This window comes from Camelus ferus, chromosome 3 (assembly GCF_009834535.1).
Source record: "Camelus ferus isolate YT-003-E chromosome 3, BCGSAC_Cfer_1.0, whole genome shotgun sequence".
In the NCBI taxonomy this organism is placed as follows: Eukaryota; Metazoa; Chordata; class Mammalia; order Artiodactyla; family Camelidae; genus Camelus; species Camelus ferus.
The window spans coordinates 5,315,410-5,339,710 of NC_045698.1; the positions used below are offsets into that span (position 1 = coordinate 5,315,410).

The window sequence follows — 24,301 nt, forward strand, 5'->3', positions numbered from 1 at the left end:
GAGTGTCCTGAATTTTGATCAATAGCACATTGAAATTTATGACCTCTGTAGCTTTTCTAGGAGGCACAATTTTATAAAACAAGTTCTCGGAAAAATTTATTGCTAATGAATAATAATTAGAGGTTTAATAAAGGGGTGTGTTGAAGTGGAACTCTCAAACTGGGGCCAAGTGGTACATTGGATAACCTTTGAATAGGCCAGAATTAGCCAAATTCTCTGTAGTTAGACAGTCTTTTTCAGTAAGAGAAATAAACGGTAATGGTATATATCCATCAGTTTTGTGACAACTTGATTTTCCAAAAGACCCCTTAAAGACTGTCTCCAGTGGGCTTGGAGATAATGTAGCTGGGTTATATCTGATATATTAAGCACTTAAGTTTGTGTGTCGCTCTCAGATAATTTGGCGGGCACACAGCTACATTAGCAAAAAGCTGAAATATTAATGGGAATATTAACCTTGTCAGATTATGAACTGAGTTGAAATTTATCGTCTATGCCATAGTACTGGGCTTTGCTTTGAGAGCACAGCATTTTACAAGGGAAGAAAGACATATGTAACAGTGCCCTGACTCACCACATGGGAGTGCAGGCTTTTGTGTAAGGCTTTCCCCATTACCCAGTGCTGTGATCGCCAGGAGGACACATGCAGACCCCAAAGCACAGACCCCGTCCTGAGCTCTGGTCACAGGTCTCACCCTCAACCAGCGGTCCTGGCATCACATGGTAGCAGAGAAGACTTGGGTCTTCTCTGTTTGGCTCTTTGGCTGTTACCAAAATCTTTATTCCAGTCTAACTTCACACAGATTCTTCAACACACACACACACACACACACACACACACACACAAAAGAAAATTTGGTTTACACAACATATGAAGTTTATTTCCTGCTTTTTTCAAACTACTTATAAAAAGCCAGTCGTCTGTCAACACTTGGGACTAAAATAAAGATCATCATTTACATTTGGTCATTAAATGAAACCAGGGGCATGAAAGAGGATTACTATATTCGATTCATCTTTTTTGTTCATGGAAACTGTCTTTCAGGAAAGGCTGGCTTTGTGTGCTTTGGGGTTTAGTGTATTCTTATTACAGAATGCAGGAGGAAGAGAGAAGGTGCTTAGAGACGTCTCAGTTAGGGTTACCCCAAGCAGACCCTAAGACAAGGATGTGGGTATTGTCCTTTAGTTGGGAAATGGTTCCAGGTAGCAGAGTGAAGGAGTTGGGCAGGGAGGGAGGTCAGCTATTGAAAGGGGACACTGGTGGCAACATGGGCTCGGTCCATCTGGACACCCTCTGACTGAAGTGTGGAAGATGCTCACATCTGCCCACTGAGGGGTGTGGGTGCAGAAGCTGGGGTGTTTATCCATCCATTACGTCCTCATTGGTTAAGACACAGAGAACTATAGATTTAGAAGGGAACAAGCCGCAGGGAAGGGAGAGGGAACGTGGTCAGGACACCGACAGCCTCGGCTCCAGAAAACATGACTAGAACTGAATATAAACATTGGGAGAGCCTACTGAGAGCTTGAAGTCCATCAGGAGACCACACTGAATTCACGGGAAGACTCAGTAATCCTCATACGACAGCCGTGCAGAGTGATGTAAGCTGAGCCCTGGGACCTGGTGCGTGTTGTTTTCTCTTAGCCCTTGACTCATCCATCACCCGTCAGAAAGAGCACAAAATTGATTTTAATTGACTTAAGCCAATCATCACATCTCTGTAGACACGCAGACTCCACCGAGACTTCTAAACAGACAGCCTAAGCCAGACGCATAGTCTGCTACATCCTGCATGCCAGCATTTCTTGTCACTGTTTTAGAAGTTAGCAAATTTGTATTCAGTGTCTACTTGCTTTGATGATGACAGGGGTTTGATGGCGTCTCTGAGTAACGTGTGTCCTTTTGCTCCCGTCTGGGGCTGCTCTGTTCATGTCTGAGAGTGTGACCAGACGGGTCGCCTGATTTTTGTTGGCAGCAGTGCCGTACCTTCCTCACTACATTTCCTAGGTCTTGAACGTTATGACTCCTTTGTAACATTTGAGCTCACACCCAATCATCCAGTTCAGGGATCATGAACAGAAAGAGGAAGCGGGGACCATCCATTCAGGGTTACTCAACAGCACCAGTGTGATTAACAGCCACTGAAATGGGCTGAAGGAAATGCAGCATTAGCATTAACTCAGTTCCAGGCTTTAAGGGACAAAGTCTGTCATCTCAGGCCTTCCTTGAATATATCATGTGGTTTATGACTCCACACTTCCCAAGTGTCTAACCACTGATTTGTCATGGAAAGTAAACCATTGAAGAATTGAAGATAAGTGGCAAATATATGTATTTGGCAGGCGGATAGCAGAAGACGAGTAGGTAATGGAATAGCTCTTTATATTAAGATTACAAAAGGTGGTAGAGTACCATTTATTTAAAAAATAAATCCCATTGTCTTCATGTGGATCCCAGGGTCAGACAGGGAGCAGACACCTACTCGTGTACACACTAGGTCATCAACCATGGACATTTACCTTATTAAAAATTTTTGATTTCTACATTTCATGTCTTAATTTATAAGGAAACATCAAGGGGAATTTAACAAAAAGTAAAAAGATAATTATTAAATATAAAGTGTTCTCTTACTTTCTTAAGTACCAATAAAATTCCCTTTGGCTTGTGTCAGGTGCTATGACAAGTGTTAGTTCCCCGCCCTTTACCTAACTGCCTCTTCTTGCCTCTGTTACAAGGAGGTTTGGAATAACACCCAGCAGATAGGGCTGTGGTTTTGATGCAGTTGGCTCACACGCAGAGAGCTCCCGGGAGAATGCGGGTCAGAGCCCGTGCTCCTGGCTGCACGTTTCTCTCTGTATTCCTAGGTCCCAGGCTTGTGGCTTCCTCTGAACACCAGCCTGTGCTTCTCGCCTCATCTGACAGCTGTGCCCTGGGGGTGGGCCCCCTACCGGGTCATAAACAGCGTGGTGTCAGGGACACTGTCTCATTCGTCTTTGCATTTACCACGAGTGCTTATCAAGGGGCCTGGCATTTCCTGGGCAATGATGGATGTTTTCTGACTGGGTGAACAAATCAATGAATGAACAAACAAACGATCAACGCTGTTACACCAGTTCACGGAGAAGACCTCCCTGCCATGTACTGCGGTCCCCCACAGCCAGACTCAGTCTCCTGTTGACTTTGCCCCTGTCTTTCCCTGGAGCAGGATGGGCATGAGCTGTGGTCATTTCATCTTCATCAAGGTGCCCTCCTGGCCTCCTCTGCTCCTTTGGTGAAAGTTCGCAACAGCCCCCAAAGTGATGTGCACTGTGGGTGCGCCCAGGAGACAGACACCTGGGAGTGAAGCCCACCTCCCCCCCACCCCGCCCCACGTTCTCACCACTTTCTCCACAAAAAGAAAAAAACAAATTAAAAAAAAGAGAAAGAAAATGTGGAAGAAAGAGAAAATGTTTCATTCCACAAATGTTTGTTTATACACACTGAATACCAGCTGCTAAATTCACAATACCTGGAGAATAGGATGTTTTCTATAAGAGATTGATGTTGAAAATACTCTAGCATGGATATAAACTTTCAAAGATTGCCCTTCTCTGATACTTTTTCTCAAAAAAAATTGCAGTTTCTTTGAAGAGAATGGAAATGTGCCATTTAACGAAAATAAGCACATATTCAAATATGTGCAATATCGTGTGCTACTATGTGCCAGGTTTACTGAATTTAAAGACTGAAAATACAAGAAAAGCTCACTGTCATCATTTCTTTGGGTCCCACCTGTGGTTCTCACTGACGACAGTTTAGAGAAGCTAATGTTTTTGTCTCTGTCTGTATGTTGGTTTAGAGTCACTAAAGAGGAGTGGGTGGTCACCACAGAGAAAATGAAATATTTGAGAATGTGTGACTATCTTATTTAGGGAATGTGGACTATTGGTTGACTTTCTAAAGTGCAATAAAGCTTATACTTTATCTCTCAAATGAACAAGCAGACGAAAATGAGTGTTTTCTATTTTAGACTGACCACTGGTTTCTGGGATTTTAATATTATTTCTGCTTCACTACCTTAAGATCAAAATAGAAAAATAATGTCTTTGGGGAAATAAGTATGCCTTCCTTTTTCTCCACACTGAAGAGCACATGCTTAGAACTCAAAAAATGATAAGTAACACACTCTGACCTTAGAAAATCTGATTTGTTTTTCAATACGTGTTTCTAGAGTCTGTATTTTAACTTGTTGGAAAGAGCACTCACATTGGCCCCACTTCAATCAGGGATGATTTCAAGTGGCACTTGAATGTGACCTTGGCTGTGCGACAGCTCTTGGTCTTTGCCCCACACCCTGTTTCAGGAGCGGCTTCTGCTGTCCCTGCTCCCAGCGCACATCGCCATGGAAATGAAAGCGGAGATCATCCAGCGGCTGCAGGGCCCCAAGGCCGGCCAGATGGAGAACACCAACAACTTCCACAACCTGTACGTCAAGCGCCACACCAACGTCAGGTACGCCGGCCGCCGGGCTGGGCGCGTGCAGCGGGAGCCCACGTCTCCCGGTGTCGCGCATCCTTTGGAACTGTTCACCTTTGCGTGCAGAGGAGCGGGGAGGAGAGGGTACCACGCCACCCACCCGTGCGCTGCCTCTCAGGCCTTCACATTAAGATAAGGAAATGGGTTCCTCTACTTTACTGCATTTTGTGACCTTTAGTCACAAACGGGAGAGAGGGGGACAGTGGGGTCCTTATTCTGGGAACTTCCTGGTCAGATCTCATGGTGTACCTGGAACCCAGCACTCAGTGCTGCCATGAGATTAAAGAGTCAGTGGGCTCTGGGCACAAGGACTGATTCCTCACGGTGGACTCGGCAGGGGCAGGGCTTGGGGAGCCAGCACTCTCCAGGGAAGCTGGGTGTCCTGCTGTCTATCAGGAAAAATGGCTTTCTGGGCTCTGGCCAACCAGTGCCCGCGTGATAGGGAGCCAGTGTGCACCTTAATGAGACTCTAGTGAAAGTTACTGCTCTTCTAAGAGTGGCACGGTCATGTCTGCTTCCCAGGGAGCTGTTCCTGGGATCCCAGTGACTGGGAAACTGGCGTAGGACTGTGGAAAGGAAGGAGGGTGGCGGAGGGCCTCTTCCCCCCTGAACCCTAGAGAGGAGCCGTGCGGACCCTCACTTCAGTCTGGAGAGGGTGCCCCCCCCCACACTCCTCGTCCAACTCTAGCTGCAAGGTGGGCCCCTCCAGATGTGGGTGCCCTGGTCCTCGCCGTTTTCTGTGCCCACCCGTTCCTGATAGCACTTCTCTGGTTGGGGGTGGGGTGTTCTTTCATCTATTCGATGATATTGCAGTGGCGGCTGGGTCATCTCAGTAAGTAACTTGTTGGGGGGAGGTATAGCGCAGTGGTAGGGCACGTGTTTAGCACGCACGAGGTTCTGGGCTCAACCCTCAGTACCTCGATTAAGATAAATGAATAAATAAACCTAATTACCTCCCCCTGCTTCCTCCAAAATAAAGCAAAACCAAAAAAGAGGTTAAAAAAATTAAGTAACTTGGGTGCATCTGGCCTCATCCATTATGTTATTCCTTTAGTTGTCAGAGCTGCTCCCCCCCCATTCAGTAGTTTAGTAACAACCACCACAAACACAACTGAAATGTGCTGAGCATCGTCTAGAATTGGAATCGGGCCCTTTGCCCCCAAGTCCAGACCTTTTCCAAGCACGATGCTGCCTTCCAGTCTGGCAACTTCAGGTCAAGGATTTTTGAATTTTATTCATAAGAAACAGATTTAACTGCAGCTTAAATACATTGCTAAGACAAATCTCAATTTGACATACAATTTTAGAAAAAGCTATCGCCCAAGCACACAGAGAGCTCATATCCAGTAAGAAATGCATATTGAGAAGGAGGTAACAGAATAAAAATTGTGTATCAAGTAGGAACTAAGGAACAATCATTGACCAAACGAGGAATCAGTAGTAAAAAAAAGTTTTTAAAGTCATCACCATTTTTTGGAATCATAGGACAGATCTCTCTCTCTGTATATGTATATGTATATATATATACATATACATATACAGAGAGAGCGTTTATCCACACATGTTAGGAGTAAAATTATTTAAAACACTGGCCTGCTTTCAGGTTTTTAAGCATTTTACATATATATAATTTTTAAAAATTCAGATTTCCTGACAAGATGTACTAGAAATTGCTCTTTGCAGCCTTAACTGTCTTAAAATCAGCAATACCCCTTCCGTCTCGGGAGATACTTTTAAGTCGCTTATTGGTATTCAAAATATGTAAAGATGAATGCTTCTGTATTGTAACAGGATCACAGACTATCTTTAAGCCTCTGTGATACAGTCCGGGATCGACAGACCTATAAAAATGGCCGAAGACACCACCAGTCTCAGGCTGTTGACAAAGGGTCTGCATAATGTCCATATCGCTTGTCAATTTCTGCATAACAATTACCTCAACACTTGGTGGCTTTAAAGAACATTAAACATCCCACAGTTTCTGTGGGTTGGAGTTTGGAAGGAGCTTAGCCAGGTAGTTCTGGCATAGACCTTCCCATGAGGCTGCAGGCCAGATGTTGGCCGGGGCTGCTGGGGGATCTGCTTCCGACGTGGCTTCTCGCATGGTTGGCAGGTAACTTCCTGTTGGCTGGAAGCCTCACTTCCTCATCATGCAGCTTTTTGTCAGGTTGCTTGAGTGTCCTCCCAGTGTGGCCACTTGCTTCCTCACAGGGAGGGATCCAAGAGAGAGCCAGATGGAAACTGCAGTATCTTTTATGGCCCAGCCTTGGAGGATCATTTCTGGTCATTTCTGCCGTATCCTGTTGGTTATGCAAGTCAGCCCTGTCCACTATAGGAGAAGACAGTACAGGGTGTGAGGACCGCAAGGGGAGGACCCCTGGTGCCATCTTGGAAGCTGACGACCACACTAAGGCAAAGGATGAGTGAGGCAGCTTCAGTTGCCTTCAGAGATTGTCTGGAATATGTCTACAGCGTTGAATTAAATCTAAATTCATAAAATGCATTTCAGATCCTAAAGTAACTTACATACTTAGGAATTACAAAAGCTTAAATGGCGTGGAGTACCAATTATTTTTTAAAGAACTATGAAGACATACAGCTTTTTCGTCCTGAAACAGGACAGGTATACTAAGCAGAAAAGCAGGCACGACGCATGGCTAATGCAGATGGTTCGGTCGATACCTGAGGGTTTTTTAATGAGAATTATTAGGTTTATAGACCAAGAAGATCAGTTGATAACTTTTAGTTCTACTTTGATGATTCATTCAATGAAGCATTCATTCCATGTTAATAAAATGTACTAGTTCTTTACTGACTGATGACAGCAGCAGTAATAGTAATACGTAGGGTGAGGGGAAAGTGGAGGAGAATCTATAGATGTAAATGTAGCCCCTCCCAGTTGCTCCCTCTGAAGCCCCCCCACTAGTGCGGGAACATTCACAAGCCAATCACGTCTTTGAAAACAAACACGTACCCCTTGCCCCAGTGCCGCCCTCCAACTCTGAAATTACCTCTTTCTCCCAAGAATTCCATGGCCCCAGGTTCTGGAAAGATTTTCCTCACACTCTCTCTGATTAGACTTCCTTATATTCTCCCCCTCCTCGAATCACCGCTGTCCGGCTTTAACCCCCACCCCGTCACAGCGCTCATTCTTCCTTAATTCACCCTCAGCTGTCTTATGTTCTCAAATCTGAGCATTACTTCCTTCTGCATCCTTATCTCATTAATTGTTCAGGTACCCTTGGGCCTGTTCACCTTGGCCTTGCACTTAAAGCATTCTACAGAGGCCCTTGGCTTCCATGGCATTGCATCCCTTTTTTCTCTCCCTACAGTCTCCTTTGTGTTTTCTCGTCCCTAAATCTAGCCTCTCCTGTAAATGAGAGCACTTCAGGGCTCCCTCCTGACTCCTCTGTTCTCTCTAGCTCTCACCCAGGACTTTAGTGACCGTCACCAAGACGCTAAGGCACAGAACTCAACCACAGCTTTCCGTAAGCACCTGCGTAGTGGGTGGATTCCTCTTGGGTGTTGCGCTGACAACTACCCTCAGACTCAACATAACCAAAGTGGAGCTAGTTCACCTTCCCTTGCAAACTTGATTTGAGTTGTACGAACCCAGTGTGTCTTTATCCTTAATCCTTTTGTCTCCCAGACCCGCCCCGACAACATCTAATTGCTGACAAAGCCTGACTCATTCTCCTCTTTGTGTGTCTCCCACATCTGTTCAGTTCTCTCCATTTCCCCGATTACAGATCTTCCACAGGACTGACAGGGTAGGCTTCTCACTAACCTGCCTGTCTCCAGGTTGCTGCAGCCAGAGTGATCTTTCTAAAGGTGATCTGATCAGAGCCTGTGTGGGGTGTGCTTCCCACGTGCCCCCACAGTGCTCACGCCTCCCCCACCAGAACCCTTTGCACATCGCATCATAGTTTCGTGCATACAGTTGGGATCCCCCTGCTGTCAAATAAGTTCTGGGTCAGCTTAGGACATCTGCATTCAGCCTGTCCGCTTGACGTTTTGACACAGGAAGCATGAGGAGAGGTCGTCAGCAAGAGGTGGAGTCCACCGCCCATTCTCACATTCTGCTTCTCAGCATCGCCTGGTCAGGCACTCTGTCTCTGAGCGAGCAGAGCAGTGCTTCCTCTTGGACGGTGAGGCCGCATCCGTGATCTCTGCCCCTGCGGGGGACCGTGGGAGAAGTGGGGGTGGTGACATAGCACCATCTGAATGGAGAACCGTTCAGCAGCCCTGGTTCTTCTGGACCAGAGGGCTCCCCCACCCGGCTTCTGTCCGCCATCAGAGGAGCCGATCTTCCCTTCAGAGTGAAGCCGTCAGCCGTATACTCTTGCACAAAGAGCAGAGTGTGCCCCACAGCAGAGACAGAGCTGTATTCTGCATGCTACCAGGCTGATGGGACCACCCTATTTGTTTACTGTGTTGGAATATTCGTAACACAGTTTTAACCATTTTAAATTGTACGGTGCAGTGTCATTACACACATTCACATTGTTCCGCAACCATCACCACCATTCATGTCCAGAACTTTCTTCATTTCAAACTGAAGCTCTGGACCCACTAAGCAACAAGCCCCCACCCCTACCTCTGTTCACCGTGCCGGTCTCTGTCTCCAAGGTGTGACTGCTCCGAGCACTTCACAGCAGTGGAGTCATACAGTATTTGTCCCTTTGTGTCTGGTTTATTTCACTCAATGTGACGTCTTCAGAGTCCACCCTTGTTACGGAGTGCGGCAGAATAGCACTTCTTTTAAAGACTGGGTAACAGTCCAGTGTATGTAGACACGTAGTCTCTTTATCCATCCATCCGCTGTCAGGGGACATTTGGTTCGTTCCTACCTTTTGCCCACTGTGAATAATGCTGCTGTGAACACGGGTGCACAAATGTCTGTTTGAGTCCCTGCTTTCCGTTCTTTGGGGTAGATACCCAGCAATTGCTGAATCACATGGTAATTCTATGTTTCTTTTTTTTTGTGGAAACATGGTACTGTTTTCCAGAGTGGATGCACCATTTTGCTTTCCCACCAAGGTGCCTAATATTTCCAGTGTCTCCACATCCTCAGAAACATGTGTTTCTGTTTTTGTTTTTGTTTTTGTTTTAATAAAGCCTCTCCTCATGAGTGGGAATTGGTAGTTATTTTTGTCTCACGGACCATCTTAAACCATCTTCCAACAAATCATAAACAGCTTATCATGCTAGCAAAGCTGTCACGCACAAACTGGGGCTGTGTTTCTCTGCCCCAACCCCTCAAGGTTAGCTGAGCACGTGCAGAACTCTAGGAACCTCACACCTGCCCCGCCAGCCTGTCCCTCCCACGAAGCGGCACTGTCCTTTCCTAAGTGCCCGTCGGGCCCCTCACCACCCGCTCTGTTCTGGCTCGTGGCTCTCTGCTGTCTTCTGCTCTGGCACTCATTTTCACTGTCAGCGGACGTCAGTTGGTGTCCTTATTTGTTTAATGCACCCCCCCCCCAACTAAACTCTGAACTTTAGGAAGACGTGCTGTATCTGCCCTCCCAGCAGGGGGTAAGAAACCCAGAATTTTTTCTTCAAATCAATAAAAACAGGATTTGACTCTTATGACTTTACTTCTTTTACTTAAGGGACTCTTATGTAAAATCATGTAATGATTCAAATAGAAGATCCCTATTTGATCTCAGAATTATGACTGTGTAATGCACTGTCGGGATGAAGACCACATAAACCGGGGGGGGGGCCCCCGGGTGGGGAGGGTGGCCCCGACCCCAACCTCGACCCCGAGAGAAGAAAGGTGATCGGTAGGAGTGGACTAGAGTAGAAAAAGTGCACTGCATGACTTTGTCTTCTCCAATTTTAATTAGAAAAATTTAACATAAAAAAAATGTTTAATGGTGGGAAAGTTTAGAAAAATGTTTATGTATTCCCTACCCAGGGAAATGACATTTTTCTTACAAAAATATATAGAGAGAGTATAAAGATACTACACTTTTTTAATGGGAAAAACTACCATTACTTGCTTAACAAATATCAACTTGCAAATACTGCACCCATCTGTTCGTTCCCACAGCATCCTCTACGCGGACATTGTTGGGTTCACCCGGCTGGCCAGTGACTGCTCCCCGGGAGAACTAGTCCACATGCTGAATGAACTCTTTGGAAAATTCGATCAAATTGCAAAGGTGAGTATTAGTGATGGCCTTCTATTTTATAGAAAATCTTGGCTTACTTTCTCTGTGGTCCCTTACCAATTTTTTACCTCTTCTTAAAAGCATCCTTTAGGAACGTTGTTTGTAAATTTGTTGGATTTATCTGCCATTGAACCCTGATAAGTCTCAAACCTACCTTGGGAATGAGAAATGCTGCAGCATATTATTAGCATACATTTTCATCTATTTTTAAAACTTCCACTTATGTATAATTCAGCAGACAAATAATAAATACCTTCAACATGACGAGATTTGATTTGCATGTCTGCACTCTGCTGTTCTAAGGTTGTCTTTTTAGGCATTTTGATGTCAAGGAGTTGGAAACATGGTTTCCTCTCCAGTTAGAACCATCACATATTCATAGTGCTAAGCAACATCCTGGGAAAATCTCTAAAATAAGATACATAGCTTCTCCCTAAGCCCTTTATTTACTGTTGTGTCAGTTTTCTCCATTGACCCTTGCACCGCTTACACAGAAATGTAAGTTCAGTATCTGCCATTCATATGCTCATTTATGGGCAGTTCGCAGAGAGGGAATGATGGCAACTGACCTAAGACCACACGAGACCTTATTCTGGACATATTTATTGGAACTGTTAGGGTTCTGGTGGGAACGTTGATACTCTTTTTCTTTTTTGCTAGCCCTCTGCTTCTGTCTTAGGAAACATCTCTGGTCAGCTTAATTTTGTTTTTGAATTATTCCCAACAAAAATACAAAAATACTTTATTATGTTTTTATGCTTTTTTTTCTTTTCTTTCTTTCTTTTATTCTTTTCTTTATTTTTTTTTTTAGCAGAGAAAGGTTTATTGCAGGACCAACCAAGCAAGAAGAATAGGCAGCTCATGCTCAAAAACCCCAAGCATCTATTACGCTTATTATTAATATGCATTATTTACACGAGGAAGCGTTAGTTCTAAGTTTAATTCATCATGAGGTTTCACTCACTGTTAAACAATACAGAACATTCCAGCTGAGCCTTTTCAGGATAAATCTGGCTTGCAGGTGTTTGCAGAGTCACTCTTCGGTCAAGCTCCCCGTGAGGTGCATTATGCCCAGATGACCAGGACAGATCTCACTGGGGATTTTTAAAAGACCATTAAGAATACAGCCCTGTCTCCTTCCTTTACCAAACCGAAGGAAGAGGTTGAGTTTTGGGGATACTCATCTTTAGGGAAAAAAACTTAAATAATGTCTTGAAAGTTTGAGTTAATAAAAGGTCATTTTTGTTGGACTGCCTGCTCACGTTAGGAAGAAGCATCCGCTTGGTCCATCCATTGTTGATCTCTGGGAGCAGCATGCTTTGGATATCAGTTCATGGCTCATAATTCAAGACCGTGGAGTTGGAAGGCATCGTAAGCAAACAGATAGCTCAGTCCACCGAATGAATACTACATAAAGCACGACTTTAGGTTAAGGGACTCAGCATCATTACTCATTCACTGTCATTTTTTAACCACTTTAATGAAGTGTAATTGACATAGAAAAAGCTGGACGTATTTAATATATATACAACTTATTGAGCTTAGGGATATACCCATGAAACCATCACTACAATCTACACCATAAGCATATCTATCACCTACAAAAGTTTCCTTTTGCCCTTTTAATTATAATTATTATCATTATCATTTTGTGATTAAAACACTTAACATATGCTCTACCTTCTTAACCAAGGTTTAGGTCTACAGTGTAGTATTATTAACTACATACACCATGCTGTACATATAGCAGATCTCTAGGACTTATGCATCGTGCATAACTGATACTTCGTACCCTTGACCAACACCTCCCCACTTTCCCTTCCCCAGACCTGGCCCCCACTACTCTACTCTCTGCTTCTGTGTTTGACCAGTTTAGATTCCTCAAAGTGGTACCATATAGTATTTGTCATTCTGTATCTGGATTATTTCGCTTAGCAAGTCAAATTCCACAGCCATTAAAAAGATCACACACTTTGACCAAATGAGATTTATCCCTGGGATGCAAGTTGGGTAACATAGCAAATCGATGAATGACGTATACCATATTAACAGAATAAAAGATAAAAATCTTATGATCATCTCAATCAATAGATGCAGAAGGAGCATTTGACAAAGTTAAATGCCCTTTTATGATAAAAACTCTCAACTAATAAGGTATAGAAGGAACTTACATCAACACAATAAAACCATTTATGTAAAGTCCACAGTGAACATTATACTTACTGGGGAAAAACTGAAAACTTTCCCTCTAAAATTGGGAACAAGACAAGGATACCTGCACTCACCACTTCTGTTCAACATAGTACTCGAAGTCCTAGACAGAGCAATTAGGCAAGAAAAAGAAATGAAAACATTCAAATAAGAAGAGAAGGAGTACCATCATCTCTATTTTCAGATGACATGACCTTATACATAGAAAACCCTAAAAAGTCCACAAAAATCTGTTAGAACAAATAATTAAATTCAGTAAAGTTGCAGAATACAAAGCCATCATACAAAAATTAATTGTGTTTCTACGAACACAGTTTCTATGAATGAAATCTCAAAAGGACATCAAGAAGACAATTCCATTTATGTTATCACCAAAAAGAATAAAATACTTAAGAATAAAAACAGAAGAATTACTTATACAGTGAAAACTATAAAACATTGATGAAAGAAATCCAAAAAGACACAAATAAGTAGAAAGACAGTTCAAGTTCATGAGTTGTAAGAATTGATATCAATAAAATGTTCACAATGCCCAAAGCCACCTACAGATTCAATGCAATCCCTAAAAAAAAAACCTGTGCCAATCCTATTTTTTACAGAAATAGAAAAAAATCCTAAAATGTATGCAGAACCCCAAGAGACTTCAAATATCCAAAGCAATTTTGAGCAAGGAGAACAAAGCTAGAGGCATCATGCTTCCTGATTTCAAAATATATTGCAAAGCTACAGCCATCAAAACAGCATGATACTGGTATTAAAAACAGACACATAGACTAATGGGACAGAATAAGGAGACCAGAAATAAACCCATGCGTATGTAGTCAACTGATCTTTGCTAAGAGTGCCAAGAATTCACTATTATTAATCTTCCTGTTTTCTAGACTCAGAATGCATACTTAGGAAAGTGTGGGAGGGAAAGCCTTGTTAGTAAGCAGTCTTTTACCTTTTATAATGTAAACGTTGTTCTCAGGAATTACTACCACATCACCTATAGTGCTGTGGACAAGCGTGAAAATCCAGAAGCTCTCTATGAGATGGAAAGAAGAACGCACAACCTTCAGTAAACCTAACACATACTAAAGAACAGAAAGCTCTTATGTTCATTTTATTATTTCAGATTTGTTCAATTTATGCACAAGCCTGTGTGCATGTTGAGGGAGAAAAGCTGTGTTTAGTACATCTTTGTACTCTTTATTTTTAATGGCAGTGAAGAGTCTACAAGCTGGTTGAAAAGGTTAGAAATGGAAGTAGGATTGATGCACATGAATGAAGTTAACCTCAGGTTATAATATAAATATAATCCAGCCAAAGAAAATAATGAGTTAGCCTAACTTTATATTCAAACGATGATTTAACCTGAGATCAGAATTGAGTTTTCACTTTCTTGGCGATGTTGAATGGCGGCTTATTACATTGTAGGGATGTTTGTCAGAAGCTTCATGTCTGCAGGTAAGAATGTGCTTCAGCTTTAAAAGAAATGAAGAAAACTGCGACTGTGATGGGGAATGACATCAGATTCTAACTCCAGTTGAGTTCTGATGATCATTTCCTATCCTGCATCGAATGTTTGATTTCACTGTCAACATTTGGGGATGTTCGGATGAAAGAGACTGGTCCTATCTTCACGTGCCTCTGCAGTGTTCAGTGTACTCATCCCGGAACACTCTCTCAGCTTTCCTCTTCTGCTCACTTCCCTTGCTCTCCCTGCTGTGGTAACTGGGCAAGCGGGCGAGGGTGGCCCAGTCTGGGTGGGTAATGAAAGGAAACTCAACTAGTTCTCCTTTCTCTCGCCCTACAGACCCTATTCCCTGGGACAGTGCCGGTGACACTGGCACGTGGTGGTATTTGGGAAACGGGGATCATTATGTAAGTGCTTAATGCACCTGGGATTCTGTGATTTCTTCTTCCAGGAGAATGAATGCATGAGAATCAAGATTTTAGGAGACTGCTACTACTGTGTGTCCGGACTCCCTATCTCTCTCCCTAACCACGCCAAGAACTGTGTGAAAATGGGACTGGACATGTGCGAAGCCATAAAGTAAGTGTGTTGCTTAGTTAGACCTTTGTTAACTGTTGAGTAAATTTTAGTTGTAGTTCTCACAACTATTTCTATTTTTCTGTCTACTGGCACTAACTACGCTATTATACATTTAAATATAAATGTGTGGAGACTCACTTACTGCATATGAGAACTCAGTCCAAAGTAAGACTTCTGTAAGTGTTTTATCTTGTTATTATTAGCCTTAGGTCACAGCAAAACTGAGTTAGAAACCTATGGGAAGGTTTCATTTCATTCGTTTGTTTCAGAGGTGATTTTTTTTTTAAATTTAAATGTCTTCTTCCATCTTTAGGAAAAAGGCTGTACTCTTAGCATCTCTCTTGATTTCTGACAAGTAATAGGGCTACACACAAATTGTAAGAGCAAGTTTTTACCATCAGACTATAATTAATATCAAAATCCAGTCCAGAATTACTGCTTCTAGTCAAACACGCTCAGCTCTGTGAATGCAGTTTCAGTCTACATCCATAATAGCTTTCTGCCTTGTATCTACGGTTTCTTTGATTTTAATTCTAGAGAAGATCTTGCTTACAAAGAATAATGTTGTCATTACAGTTGACAAGTAGAGAGGGTAAAAACGTGAGGAACAGTTCATTTTCACTGCTGGTACTATAATGCGTACTTCTTTATGATACCTTCGTAGAAGCCAGGACATGCTTGGATAAAAGCTCATGTTTGTTGGTTGTGTGACTGAAAGATTTCAGCTTGGGGGTGGGGTTAATTGCCTAGTTTTGGTCAAGTGATTTTCCGCTACCCTCACATATTTTTGGTCTAAACAGGATACAAATTATGTGCTTGATCTTATAATTCCTTATCTCAGGGTTAGAATAAATGAGACTTTAAGTGAGAAAGCAACAAATCCAGTTGACACTGTGTTTAGTCCTTGGTGTAAGTTGGTCGTGTGCTGAGATGGACTGAACGGTTGGTCGGTGGGTTTCCCAGTGCTGTCCCAGGAAGAATAACGAAGCCCCCAGCCTCAGGGGGGTCCTCAGACCTAAGCGTTTGTCACAGGCCACTGTGGGACAGATCAGGGAGTGGGAGGCAAATGAATAAAGAGGAATTGAAGAAAGAATCAAGAAGGGAGGGGTGGTCAGGGTGGCCTCAGCTTCTCAAAAGAAGTATTCCTGCTTCTTCCCATAAGTAAATAACTTGTCTTCTCTGAAACATAAAAAAAAGGCTTTTAAACTCTATTTCAGAATGAATTAACTGTTCACGGCACCATAGGTCTGGGTATAAGTGAATTCAATCAGTAGAACTAACAGATTTTCTCAAATTTATAACCCACCCTGGAGGCAGCCTCAGTGTTGGTTTCAACATGAGATGAAGTGGATTCCACGAATGAGTTTGCTGAAAGGCAGGATTCTCTGCATCAGTAGCACTGGGTTAAGCTACCCACCCTTTTACTGAAGCGAAATGTCTGCTTTGGAATCAGCTGTTTTCCGGTTGTGTTGCTTCTGTAAACCCAGCATGTTGAAGCGCCTTTAGGATAAGGACCCCTTACGTTCTGTCCCCTGGCACGTCATCAGGTCGTCCGTGGTATCTCTTGTTGTCGTTACGTTTTTTTTATGGTGGCGAAATATACATACCATAAATACTTCCCTTTGAACCGTTTTCACATGTACAATTTGATGGCATTAAGCACATTCAAAATGTCATACCACCATCAGCAATGTCTGCTCTTCCAGAACCTTCTCATCATCCCAAACAGAAGCTCTACTCATTAAACAGCAAGTGCCCATCCCCTTCCTCTCAGCCCCTGGTAACTTCTGTTTGACTCTCTGCCTCTGCAAATGTGCCTGTTCTGATGGTCCATGTAAGTGGAATCGTACGATATTTGTCCCTTTGTGTCGGGCTTGTTTCACTTGCTATGATGTTTTCGAGGCTCATTCATGCTGTGGTTTGTGTTCATACTTCATTCCTCCAAGTGATGGAATCATACTCCGTTGTATGTATGTACCACCTTCTTTATCCATTTATGTTAGATGCATCGGTGGTGTCTCATGTGTCCAGCATCTCAGTGATGCCAGCAGCGTTGAGCAAACTCCCAGAACTCTTTCTTATACCTGAACTGAAGCTTCAGATGTAATGGCCGTGTGTCCCAATCCTTGACCGGAGGCTTCTGCACCCGTTGTAGTATATCCCCTGTTCGGCTCATGCACAGTTGACAAGGTGATCAATAGTAGGGTGTCTTGCTGCACCTTCATTAAGAGAGAGCATCTCAGCGGATTTCAAACTTCTTTGTTCTCTCTCACATCCAGAGATGAGCAATTCCAGCCCCATTTATTCAGCCACAGATGAGCATGAATACAGGAAGTTTATTTTTTAAGCTGATGCAGAGAAAGCATGCACTTGGCACTTGGAATTTTTCCAGATTATCTCGGGTGTTTTGTAAGAACCAGCAACGTAGGTCCAGGAACCCTTGCCTGTGTTTGTCCCGCCATGTTGGGACCTCCACATTCACCCGCTGCCCCGTTCCCCGTTAGCTGAGTCAGCTCTGCAGAAGCACGTCTGTCTGTCCGTTGCCCTTTGGGAATATTCCCAACGCTTAGCGAGGCTTTTTTTTTTCTCCTGTCATGAAAGTGTAAACTGTCCTTAATCAAGGAAGGAATATTCAGGACTCTGGTTTGTAAGTGATTAAAGCTCCCCTTAAAACTAGGAAGGCTGGCTACTATTGTTGCAAGCTCTTAGCAGTTATTCCAACGTTTTTCTGTAGATCACAGGCTGCCATCTACGTGCGTTAAGTCATTTAATCAGTCAGTTCATCTGAACCTTTGATCAACTCATTTTTCTAAAAAAAGACACGAAGCACAAGGAGATTGTTTTAAAGAGTTGAATCATTAACCAGTCTATTCTGTCCCAACGGCCAGCTGTAGAGGGCTTTGTCGTCCCTTGTTATTCCCTCTTGGCTCTCCAATGATCATGTTTTGATAAAAAGAATGCCATGGGTGGGGAGAGGGTATAGCTCACGGTAGAGCACATGCATAGCATGCACTGAGGTCCTGGGTTTGATCCCCGGTACCTTTGTTAAATAAATAAATAAGCCTAATTACCCCCCCCAAAAAACAAATGCCATGTGGTTGGAACTGTTCTCTCTCAATGACATAAAATCTTAAGAACATAATAATGTTCTGCAACAGTTTTTTCAGGATCGTCATCTCCCAAAGACAGAAACACAGTAAATCCTTCAAAACTGACCTGGGTCAATTAATAAACTTGTATTAAGTGTCTGTGTTGCACCAGGTCCTGAATGAACCTGCTGATGGGTAGCCTGTGTCTGTGTCCTCTCGGGCTGACACTCTGAGAGCAGACGTGGACAGCAGCAGGGAGTGCTGACTGTACTCGGAGGGGTTGGAGCACGTAGGAGGGATGCCCACCTCAACCAGGAGGGAGAGACTGGAAAGCCTTCTTGGATGAGGTCATGCCTCAGTCACGGATGGGAGAACCAGGCAAACTGGCCTGAGGCTCCAGGCCGGTCTGGGAAGGGAGGCTCAGGGGAGTGCGGCGCAGGGAGCGCGCGGTGTGAGCAGAAGCGCAGAGGGGAGGAGCAGGCAGTGCCCAGCAGGGCAGCGCTCACCGCGGGGGTTGGGGGGCAGGTGGGGGGGCAGCCCAGGTCTCCTGTGTTGTGTTGATGCTCCTCTCGTGAGCAAGAATGAAGGGTCTGGACAATTTTCAAAGTGCCTCAACTAGAATCATTGTCTTTTTTATGGAGAAAAAAAAAAACAGAAAAGGAAGATAGGAAGGAAGGGATGCGAAGGGAAACAACCTTCTATGCCCATATTTCAGGAGCCCACTTATTTTTACATCATAGACCTGTTCTTTTTCTCAGTAGAATGCTCAGCTGGTGGCTCTTCATCATTTAGGCATGACTTGCATGCCTGTGTCATTCTGGGAAGTTCCAGGGTCGTTTTACTGCAACCCCGTCTCCTCGTGGGGAGCAGTCAGCATCACAGCTTTCCCCCACGCTTCCTCTGGGGGTGGTTCTCTCCATGTAACTAAGGACACTTTCCTGCACTCTTCTTTTACCATAATATTTTAATTGATAAATGCATCTATCTGCCAAAAACAAATAAGTGTTGCCAAGCATTGCCATTTTCCCTTAAAGGAAGTCCTTCATTTGTCTCTTTTAATGAATTGGTGACAGGGTCCCAAAGTCGCTTTTAAATGATTTTTAAAAATTAGTTTCTTTTGAATGATACCTTATGCATGATTAAAGCTTTTAAGAGCTTTTTATTCTTCTCTTTTTTTTGTTAAAGAATGTGCACAATTGAAAAGCTTTAATCTCCTGGTTATTTTTTAACATTTTCCATTCAGGCTAAGTCATTATTAAGCTCACAAATAAGCTGTATTGTCCGTCACCAACAGAACGTATTCACTGGGGATGTAGGTCATGCTAAGCACTAGAATTGCAAGTGGCATCTAAGATTGTTTGTTGATGTACAAGGCAAGTAACAAATAAGGTTTCTCACAGTTCAAGACAGTACACACGGGTCCACTAGGAAAATTCCAAGGAGGTGTCAGCACGTGATCAGTGCTTGATATACGCTGGTTGAAAAACTAGAAGTTACGACCAAAATGCTGCGTCATGGCCACGGCCGGCCTGATGCCTTAGCAGGCGGAGCTTGGCACTCATGGTTTAGACGGGTGGTAGCCAGAGAGGAAGGCCCCTCCTCTAGGCTCAGAGCAGGAATCCTCTGCCACGAGGGGAATTCATAACAGTATTTCCGACAGTCTGAGAAATTCTGAATAAGAAAATGCCTGGAAAATTGACCAAGAATTAACGGAAGAAGAGGCTATGCCTAGAGGGTGATGTGATTTCCTTCTCTTTAGGAAAGTGAGGGACGCCACCGGAGTTGACATCAACATGCGTGTGGGCGTGCATTCCGGGAATGTCCTCTGCGGCGTGATCGGTCTGCAGAAGTGGCAGTACGACGTGTGGTCCCACGACGTCACCCTGGCCAATCACATGGAGGCCGGAGGGGTCCCTGGGTAAGGCGGGATGCTGGCTTTCTGGGTTAGGAATAATAGGCGGACAGGTTAGTAACTGCTCAGGGCTTGGAAATCTCCCTTGCCTTGGTCAGCTAGCACCAGGGCACTCTTGCCCAGTGGACTCTTACATTAACCAGAGGAACATGAACTCTCAAGCCCCAGTTCCACCACCCCCATGACCCGTGGCCAGAGAATGTGGATATCAGATCATAATTACAGACTTTCACTTACTTGCATATTTACGAATAGAGACCTCAGTTAAAGATGTTTCATAGTGCAGTGCAGAAATGGCATTTCTCTCTATTGCTGATAACCTCTGAAACCAGTTCTATTAAAATAAGCAGACTGTACCACCTGGATAGATGGAATCTTGATGCAGGTGCTATGATTTACAGAAGCATAAAAATAAGGGAAAAGAAAGAAAGCCCATTCTTTTGTACGGATCTGCACACTTCCTAAAATGACTTTGGCATGCATTTCAAAAAAATACCCTCATACCCCCAAATTTGCTATGATCAGGTTTTATTTGCTGTAACTCGCCATGTGGGTTTCTGCAAGTGCAGAGAAGCTCCCAATATTCGTAGCGAGTGACATCTGGGAGCATATTTCCAACGCAGTGGCTAAGAGACTGTAAGCCTTAATTATAGTCAATTTTACCAAGAACACGTAACCTTTCCTTCACTTGGGGAAGGAGAGATCCTTTCTGAAAACACAAATAAGTAGAAAATCTTCCTGCACGTTCCTTCTTCTCTGTCTTGATTGTGGTTTTAAAATGGAATTTCAGACGTGTTCACATTTCTTCGGTCACCCTGGAACACTTGAATGGGGCTTATAAAGTGGAGGAAGGAGATGGCGACATCAGGGACCCATATTTAAAGCAGCACCTGGTGAAAACCTACTTTGTAATCAACCCCAAGGTCAGTCTTGTTGAATCTGTAATTAGCTTATGACTTCCGTGATTACAAGGGAAAGGGACAAATTACTGGCATGGAAAAGTGTTTTTAGTCAAGAGTAATTCTTTGCTAATCTTTGCCTCTAAAATTGCTTTAAATGCATATAGGTTTTGTAGCTATGAACTCAAATATTTATTAAAGAAACAGTCGGCATGAATTGCTTGTTTATATGACAGGGGTATTTTCTGTGTCACGAGGTTGTGTGTGTTAGTCAGTGTTAATCAATGTGTATGTTGGTCCGTGATGCTTCTGAAAGTCCACGATGGGTCCTGACTGACTGTCGGGAAATTAAAGAAAGGTGAAGATTTTTCTCAGGGCTTCAGATGATAAAAATCGAAAGAGGTGAAGTAGGATGAAAAGATAAGAAAAAGGGAAAGCAGACATTTCTAAAAGATTCACAGCTAAATATCACATACACATTTGTGTGAGTACGTTCTGTGCAGACGTTTAACTTTGATACAGTGAAACCCTCCTGACCCGGAAGACCATCCCACCCATGCAGACAGTGGCTGTCTCTTACCCTTTTCACGCCACGTGTCGCACCAGAGCAGGGGGCTTAGGGCTCTCATTTTTCACCCTTTTTCAAATTCCTGCCAACTGAGTATTATTGCTATTCACAGATTAAAAAACTGAAGCTCTGAGGGGTTATGTAACTTCCTTGAAATCACGGGCTTGGTAAATAGTGCAGATATCAGCAAGAAACACCCCTGAATTGTCAAAACCAGTGTCACAAAATCCACGAGATCAAGTGTATGGCTGTTTAGTCACAACAGCCTCCCTAAAACCTCAGTTTCATCCTTGGAGACAAACTTCCCACTCACTTGACAGCTGATCTGGAGACAGATGTGTGGCAAGCAGGAAGAATTCTGAGGTGGTGGGGCAGGGGGTGGTGCAGGGAAAGGTATGAAAAAAAATGGTGTACAAAGAACGCTGTGTTCAAGCAAAGAACACCGTGGGTATTGGAGGCCATTTAGCATCCAAAAACAGCCCCTTCTCTACAGCCATCACTTTAGGAAAAAACACAACCATCAAGAAAACATTGAAACAGATCAGCGTATTCTGTTGAAGAATTAACTTTATTAAAATGGCCTTTAAAATGGCTATTATTTGTTCCTAAGTTTCAATTACAGGTAAGTCTTGCTGTCTGAAAAAAAATCACTCAGCTGAAGCAGCTTGTGACACTGAATACCAGTCACGCTGAAGGACTGAGGGCGGAAGCCATGGAGGGTGATGGCACGATGCTTAGCCAGAGGAACTTCTTGGGGGGCGGAGCAGGACGGAGGGCGGGTGTATGTACCAGGTGTAGCACTTCCTTTCTCACCCCAAGGGAGAACGACGGAGTCCCCAGCACCTCTTCAGGCCTCGGCACACCCTCGACGGAGCCAAGATGCGGGCCTCCGTGCGCATGACCCGGTACCTGGAGTCCTGGGGGGCGGCCAAGCCCTTTGCACACCTGCATCACAGAGACAGCATGACCACGGAGAACGGCAAGATCAGCACCACGGTACCCCCCCCCCCACCCCCGTGCTAGGCCACAGCTAGTTCCCCAAAGCAAAAGGCATCTCCTACCGTAATTGCTTTTGCCTGTATTGAGGCCAGCGTACCGTCTTCTCGGAGAGGCCCCTTACCAATAGCTCTCAGACAGACATCCACGAGCGCCAGCCTGGCGTTGCTGAGGGTTTTAACCTAGGATGATTTTGCATTAGAACTTCAAGCCCAAGACAGTGTAGTAACTGAATATAATTGAGCTCTTTTGTTTTGACCCAAGTTTGTGTTTTGCTTTTGCTATCATGAGGTAGAAAGCCTGAGCATCTTGATAAAAGACCAGAGGAAGGCGTGGTGTCCTTGGGGTTCGTGCAGCCTCATTAGAACTGTCTCTGCATCACTCGTGTGTCCAGGCTGTGGCAGGGGCAGCGTGCATCATGCTATAGTAGCTCCTCATTTACATCATTCTAGCTTCCAACAGGGAATAAAGTCCCAGTGCTCCTTACAACAGGGACGTTTTCCGTCAGATGGCTGAAATGCAGACGGAAAACAGAAAAACTCACGAGGGAAAAGTAAATACAGTAATCACTTAGAATAACCCCAATGGTATAGTCAGATTTTTTAAAATTCTCTGAGTAAAATTCCATGTAGAATGGCAATAACTGTATGCAGGGTGCCGTTGGGGTGAACTAGAAAATGGGATGTTAGATAATTCTTATTAGCTGATGAGAAAAAAAATGCCAGATAAAAGCGAGTATTTCCCATCTCCCTGTGTCGCGCACCTCCCAGCACGTCGCAGTCACACGCCCAAGCCCAGTAGGCAGGGCTTAGCATTCTTGTTTTGTCTGAGTTCTCTCAACTTCCTTTGTTCTCAACTTCATCAGCAGTCAGCAAAAGGAGGTCATTAGGGGTGAGAGGCTCTGAGGTAATCATGTCTAATTTGTTCTGATACAGTGGAAAGTTGTTAGAGGGTCTTAAGCAAGGAACAGGCATAGTATAATTAGTGCTCTGGGTGGCGGAGCAGGAGGGCTGGGGTCCAGGTGAGGATGGTCCCCTCTTGTGCTGAGATTTTAGTAGTGGAAACAGAAGCAAGTTCGGTATGTAATCTAAAAGTGGAGCAAATAAGACTTGGTGATGGAGTGGAGGTGTGTGAAAAGGAGGATCAGAGATGAATCCGTACTTTTTTCGGCTGTGCACCTGGAAGGATGATGATACTGTTAACTGAGATGACAGACCCTCGGGAAAGGTCCAGTGATTTGGAATGGAAAAATCCAGACTTTGCTAATGGGCATCTTCCAATCCGTATGCCTTTTAGTCATCTAAGTGCCGCTGGGAAGGTGGCATTCGGATGTGCAAGTCTGGAAGTCGGGGCAGAGGTCCCAGCTGGAACTGTGACTGACAGTCGGCAGGTTCTAGATGATGCTTGAAGCCACAGAGCTGGGTGAGATCGTAAGAAGAGAAAAGGTCCAACGAGTGGGGCCAGGGGCAACTGGGGCCTTCCAGCAGCTAGGCCTGTTAGAGGAAAGCATTCCGAGAGCCTGGAATCTAGGTGTCGGGGCCAATGGGTGCTTCTGTCCCTCCTGTGAAAAAAATTGGATACTTTTGTCTCAACACTGCATTTATTGTTGGCACCAATGGCTAATAACTACGTCTCTCACTGATTTGTTATAAGCCGATGATTGGTTGAGTGGTTGGTGTGCTGTTTGCTTGGTTGGTAGGTTGGTTGGTTTGTAGGTTGGTTTTCAAGAAACAGGAATCATATATAAATATGTGAACATGATTTCCGTGCTGTTTCATACGTGGACCTGTGAAAACAGACCTTGCGTTTCCAGCGTGCTGCTGCTGTCGCTGTGGTTGCTAATTTCTTATCAGGCTTCATTGTCTCAGGACTTCAGAGTGACTGTCTCCCTTACTC

The 24,301-nt window shown here is 44.0% G+C and overlaps 1 protein-coding gene across 3 annotated transcripts in view; it reads left to right on the forward strand.

The window, feature by feature from the left end:
* Positions 1-24,301, forward strand: part of ADCY2 (adenylate cyclase 2) — a 379,164-nt gene that overhangs the window by 245,711 nt on the left and 109,152 nt on the right. For all 3 annotated transcript variants that reach the window (XM_032469849.1, XM_032469844.1, XM_032469848.1), the window contains 6 exons: positions 4,344-4,492; positions 10,572-10,683; positions 14,814-14,941; positions 19,790-19,948; positions 20,733-20,865; positions 22,229-22,405. In XM_032469849.1, coding sequence (XP_032325740.1) covers positions 4,344-4,492; positions 10,572-10,683; positions 14,814-14,941; positions 19,790-19,948; positions 20,733-20,865; positions 22,229-22,405 — 858 coding nt within the window. The remainder of the gene's footprint in view (positions 1-4,343; positions 4,493-10,571; positions 10,684-14,813; positions 14,942-19,789; positions 19,949-20,732; positions 20,866-22,228; positions 22,406-24,301) is intronic.